Here is a 6,551-nt window from a genome sequence, read left to right as displayed (position 1 = left end):
GGAAAGCTACGTGTAGCTCAAAATTTTCCATTTAACGGAAAAAAATAGAGGCACAACAGTTTTATAGTCGGTGTGAGGAAACATCCAGCCGTCTAGCAAATTATCCTGGAAGCACGGTTAGACAGGATCAACAATTTGCTAATGGAAGATTTATGAATTTTGGAGAGAACATGGCAAGATTTGACCCTAATCCACCTTAAAAAAAAAAAAAAAAAAGAGGAGTGTGTGAAGTTTATCTTTTTAGTTTTCCATGGAAAAACCTCACATAATAAAGCTTCATAGAGAAGAAATGTATCAAAATAAATACAATATTGCACCTTCCATAGAGTACAACAGCACTTAACGTGTAAAGGCGATTACTTAACATAATAATTCACAAAGGTGTTATGGTGCGCTATACACAAATAAATGTGCCATCTGATAATATCATGAAAGCTTTCTATTATACAAAGGCCTTACTTATAACTGGAGTTAACAGTTTAGACTTTTTAAACATATATACAGTGCATATATTAACAAACATCTCTTATACCCTGTAATGCCACCAACCAAATGTAGATGATCCTATAGAACTTGCACTGGGTTCCTGAACTCAGCAAATATCAACTATGTTGCAGGTCAACTGCAGTTTCTTATTCAAAACGATAGAAGTCCTATTTCAACTAATGTATAATAATACATTTTAAGCCACAAACAAATGTGGTGTGGATGTTTTTCTGAGCAACATTTTTTGAAGAATATTTTAGGGGGGAAAATTTAAACTTTTTGGGGACATTGTTTTTGGTACTTGATTCACCGAGATGTCAACTTACCTAACAACTTCCTACTGTTAAGGTTAAAACATTTCTTACCAATAAAGCTCATCTGACAATAAATATGGCACATGACACTGCTTTTGACACAAGGTTTCCATGCAGACAGATAAATAGAAATAAATCAGCAGTCTACTTAGACCAAAAGGGATGCTTCAGTAGTAACAAACGGCATTATACTAAATTCATATAAAACTTGTTCAAGTGTTAGTTTGTACAATAAAAAACAAGACGCAGATCATGCAGTAAAATAGCTATCCAAATATAGCAAGCATACCATGCATCAGTATGTCACTGTCGAAGGAAACCCCTTTTGACCTTTCCTGGACTGCACCGTCGCACTACGATGATTGCCGTCTGATTGCGATACTCCAGCAGTCTTTTTCCCGTCTCCTTAAAATGTAAACAGTGCTGTCAAAAGCAGAATATTGCTGACACATCACATCGCCCTCCTGTTGTTGCCATCTACCGCAAGGCAAAGAGCCAGTGAGCTACTCAGAGGCCGTGCTCCTCTCGGAGAAAACGCTGTTTGGAAGTCCTGTTCTGCTACTTGATTTGGATCTTTTAAAGAGGCCAGAGGTCGCGTGCACTATGAGAATTGCATACCTGATTGTGCCGTTGATGCGATAAGTGAGGAATGGCTTTTCTATGGGTCTAAAAGTCTCGGACACAATCCTTGTCGTTTTGGCACCAGCGCTTGCTTCTAAAACAAACATTCTTTGCTTTTCTACAAGCTATTCCTACATGAATCCACGACACTAAAGCGCCTCCCACACCGGAGCTCCGCTTCAACTCCTCTTCGCTCGCGAACGGAATGTGTGTTGACGTCTCACAGGTCCACCATCGAACTCTTGGCCAAGTCCTTAGTTCCCTGGAGAATTCTCTTCATATGACCCACCTTCGAGATCCCCAGATCCTAGTGGAATCAGACAAACAGAAGTGCGCTCAGAACGACGCATTTAGTGAGCTCACACCTGTAGTTCAGCTCGCTAAATACTGTACATATAAGAATGAGGATGAAAAAGTTATGCACAAATTGTTGTATTTTTCTCATTTTACACAAACAATACATTTTTGATAATCGCAATCACTTTTTGATTCTTTTGGATGTTTTTGTTTTACTGAATAAATCTTTTGTACTATAGATATCATAAACTTTGCTGCAGCTTAACCCAAGTTTAAACCAAGTTTAATTGTCAAATTCAGAGTCTAGCACAAATTAAATATAATTAAATTTGGGCTAACACTTTATTTGTGTCTGTTACACACTTTACATGTACTTACTATAGTTATAACAGCAAATTATGCATAATTACATAACCTTAAACAAACCGGTTACTTTATTTTAAGGTGCAGTAGTTACATTGTAATAACTCAAATAAGTACTGAGAATTATTAATTAACTACATGTACTTACTATAGAGTTACAGTTAGGGTTAGGGTTTGATTTAGGGTTAGTTACCTGTAATTATGCATAATTTACATGGTAAGTACATGTAGTAACATGTAATAAGTCACCTTAAAATAAAGTGTTACCAACAAACCCTCAGCCTAAAGCAAGAGTAATTAAATGTTTTTAATATTACTACTTATTTGGTGTATCTATACTGTAAAAGGAACACCTTAAAATAGTTCAAAAGTCAAATATAGTTTGAAAAAAATAAAAATAAATTAAAATTTTATATATATACAGTACAGTCCAAAAGTTTGGAACCACTAAGATTTTTAATGTTTTTAAAAGAATTTTGTCTGCTCACCAAGGCTACATTTATTTAATTAAAAATACAGTAAAAAACAGTAATATTGTGAAATATTATTACAATTTAAAATAACTGTTTTCTATTTGAATATATTTCACAAAGTAATTTATTCCTGTGATGGCAAAGCTGAATTTTCAGCATCATTACTCCAGTCTTCAGTGTCACATGATCCTTCAGAAATCATTCTAATATGCTGATCTGCTGCTCAAGAAACATTTAATGTGTACAATTGTACAAAATATTTGTGTACAATATTTTTTTTCAGGATTATTTGATGAATAGAAAGTTCAAAAGAACAGTGTTTATCTGAAATCTAATCTTTTGTAACATTATAAATGTCTTTACTGCCACTTTTGATTGATTTAATGCATCCTTGCTGAATAAAAGTATTCATTTCTTTAATTTCTTTTCAAAAAAATAAAAATAAAAATTCTTACTGACCCCAAACTTTTGAACGGTAGTGTATAATGCTACAGAAGCTTTGTATTTCAGATAAATGCTGTTCTTTTGAACCTTCTATTCATCAAGGAATCCTAAAAAAAAAGTACACAACTGTTTTCAACATTGAAAACAATCATAAATGTTTATTGAGCAGCAAATCAGCATATTAGAATGATTTCTGAAGGATCATGTGACACTGAAGACTGGAGTAACGATGCTGAAAATTCAGCTTTGCATCACAGGAATAAATTACTTTGTCAAATATATTTAAATAGTACACAGTTATTTTAAATTGTAATAATATTTCACAATATTACAGTGTTTTTTACAGTATTTTTAATTAAATAAATGTAGCCTTGGTGAGCAGACGAAACTTCTTTTAAAAACATTAAAAATCTTAGTGGTTCCAAACTTTTGGACTGTACTGTATATATATATATATATATATATATATATATATATAGCATTAAAAATAAATCAATACTCACATTTCTCAAAGGGTAAGATTTTCAACCAGCTTTGTTTTGTTACAGTGTCAGTCGTATATTTAAATGAACAGTGTTTACAGTGTTACCCATACCGAGACATCCCCATTTTATTGTGGGCAAAAGTCAGATGGATGATGTAAAACACATCATTTTACGTCATCTGGTGGACTTTTGACAGCTTCAGGATTTCTGTGAAAACTACTTCTGCATTTTTGTATCCCTGTTCACGGATGAGTCCAGTGCATTATAGGTGTTGAAGTTTCCCTACCTTTTTGACAAAATTGAACGTCACATCCCTTTTTCTCTAGACATGTAGCGCCGATCTACTGCATAGACAGTCAAGATTGAATAAAAGCCCATCTTGCCAGTGGTGAATTACCCCTTTAAGTATTTTTTTTCATTCAGACTATGTGAACATGGTATGTTGAGTCTTGCATGTGTGTTTTGCAGTTTAAACAATACAATTACTCAGTTAACTGACTGTCAATTTAAAATGTTTATAGAAATTCTTTACCCTAGTGTATACCCAAAGTATAATGAACCCATCCAAGAAGTAGGTTTGAGATAAACCACAGAAAAGTGACATTTAGGCTAATCTAAATGAGGAATCACACAGATACTGTACAGATACATATTGATTCTGTTGAAATAAGTGTCTATTTAAGCAATTTGTGTACCTTATTTGCTATTTTTGTAACTATATATCCGCATTATATCGGTCATCGTCTACTCTGCTCTCTACGATATTTCAGCATCGGCCATCACAAAGGCTTTTTAAGAAACCCAGGTTAACCTCGGGTTAAAACATTGCAGCTGAACTAACGACAGAAAGTGCTCCATTATGCCACAATACCACTGAATTTGAGCTTGACTGGTTTACAGTTGAAACACATTTATGTCCTATTAAAGTTTTCAAAATCTGTTTGAGGAAATCCCGAAAGACAGAATGAGGTTAAACCAGATAAATGGCAGGGACATTTGAAATGGAAGGACATAACAGAGGCGAAAAAATGGCACAGTCCAAGGTTCACTAGAGCTTGTGATAAGTGTGACCAGAACACCTTACACATAAACATTCAGCACTACACAACACTGAGCTGCTCTTATGAACCCATCGTGTAACTCTTCAACATTGGAAGGTGTGATTCATGAGGATTTATAATACATTTATTGAATGCATTATGACATATTTATTTCTTCAACAGGTGCACATGAAAGCATCATTGAGTTTCTGGTGAGGATGTTTATTGTGCTCTATCATTGTGTTAAATTGTATAATATAATAGACCATTCAAGTGACAATCCTAGACAATTGTATTGTTTAAAATAGCTCCAGTAAACAGCTATAACTGAATAAATGCTGTAAATAAGGCCCTGTTTACATCTCGTATTAGCATCAGCCTCAGGAGATCTGATCACAACATTAAATACAGGTGTAAATGGAGTCTGGTTTGTGATTTGACCACTCAAACCTCATGCAGACGTAGTTAGAAACGCCTGTGACAATGCTGCATTTGTAGTGTTAACATAATATTATGTTATGTTATATTATATTATAATGCAGTGGTTCTCAGCTGAATTTGCTGGTGTTTTTTCCTCCCTTTAAAAAGTTGATATTTTCCTATTCTAACTATGGTTTTTTTATTTGTACTTCAGAACAAACCCGAAGGGTTTACACAACACCGTCTTCAACTAAAAACTGAAACTTATGCTTTTTGGCCTTTAATTTACATGGCAACAGCATTTTGGGGGCCCAAAAAGAGGTTTCTAAAGGTACGTTTACACGACAACCATGTTTTTCACATGGATCCACGAAAACGGCTGAAAATGCTGTATTATGCTGCCAGCCCAGTAGTTGGCGATGTCACTTTCTAAAGTAACGCTACGTGCCTATAGACCTTATGTATGTCTGTCCCTTTTCAGCGTTGCGCTCATTGTCTTTTGACTTCCAGTTTGTATTTCCACAGCGATCTTACGTATTTATGAATGAACTGCTCGTTTTAAAATCTTCTTGGTCTACTGTCATTTGTTAAGACATCTGCTTTAAACATAACAATGCTAACTTTCATTAACTCTACAACAGGTAAATCCACTTCACCAGCTAATTATTCTTTGAGCGCGATGCCATAGAAATGTACAGAGATACCGCAAAAACGGAAGTTCAAAGACAATTTTATAAAGATGACGGCGTGCTTGTTTCTCTGGTGCATAAGGTCTATAGGCTGAACATGTAATACACGTGCATGATGTCACCGTTTTCACAAATTCACGTTTGTGTAGTTTACATGGAGATGATAATGATGTCATTTTTAAATCGCACTTTGAAACCTGTTTTCATAAGTTTGCGTTTTCAGGCCCCCAAAACGCTGTTGTCGTTTAAATAAATGGCCAAAAAGCATACATTTTTCATTTTTTTTTGTTGAAAATGGTGTTGTGTAAATGGCCCAAAAGTACAAATTTTTGAAAACCATACTGCTATCATTATCAAATTGGTGGAAACGGTGACATCACATGTATTACGTGTTCAGTCTATAGGCGTGAAGTGTTTCTTTATAAAGTGACATTGCCAACTACTGGCCTGGCAGCATAACACAGTGTTTTTACTCCGTAAAACCTGATAAGTTACGGTAACGCAAACCATTTAAGGAAACTGATTGCCTTAAACCATTTAAGTTTTAAAACCAATAAGTATGAGTACTTTAAGCTCATATACATTAAGTTAAATTCACTTATATTTTAGTGTTGGTTTAGTCAATCATTAGAGTAAACTCAACTTAAAGTTTTTAAGTTGATTCCACTCATTCAGTTTGAATTCAGGCAACAAATGAAAACTAAAGGCGGTGATTTTGGCCATGATTTGAGAATCCTAAAAGATTCCTATAATCTTAGTGAATAAACAAAATGCCTTTGGTCCCCTGTTAGATGGTAAGGTGTGGCACATGGTTGCTTTGCCATTTCTTACCATCACTGTTTGTATGTTGATGTTTTTTTATTTTCTATCCATCAAAGAATCTTAAAAAAACCTACATCACTGTTTCTACTAAAATATT

At 34.4% G+C, this 6,551-nt stretch overlaps 1 protein-coding gene across 6 annotated transcripts in view; it reads right to left on the bottom strand.

Annotated features, from left to right (window-relative positions):
- Positions 1-226: 226 nt before the first annotated feature.
- Positions 227-6,551, bottom strand: part of dgkh (diacylglycerol kinase, eta) — a 104,092-nt gene continuing 97,767 nt past the window's right edge. For all 6 annotated transcript variants that reach the window (XM_048193001.1, XM_048193005.1, XM_048193000.1 and 3 more), the window contains one exon: positions 227-1,728. In XM_048193001.1, coding sequence (XP_048048958.1) covers positions 1,642-1,728 — 87 coding nt within the window. In that variant the 3' untranslated portion in view covers positions 227-1,641. The remainder of the gene's footprint in view (positions 1,729-6,551) is intronic.

Source organism: Megalobrama amblycephala, linkage group LG6, assembly GCF_018812025.1.
Source record: "Megalobrama amblycephala isolate DHTTF-2021 linkage group LG6, ASM1881202v1, whole genome shotgun sequence".
Taxonomy (NCBI): domain Eukaryota; kingdom Metazoa; phylum Chordata; class Actinopteri; order Cypriniformes; family Xenocyprididae; genus Megalobrama; species Megalobrama amblycephala.
Note: the sequence above shows the minus strand (reverse complement) of the source record. Positions and strands in the feature narration are given on the sequence as shown.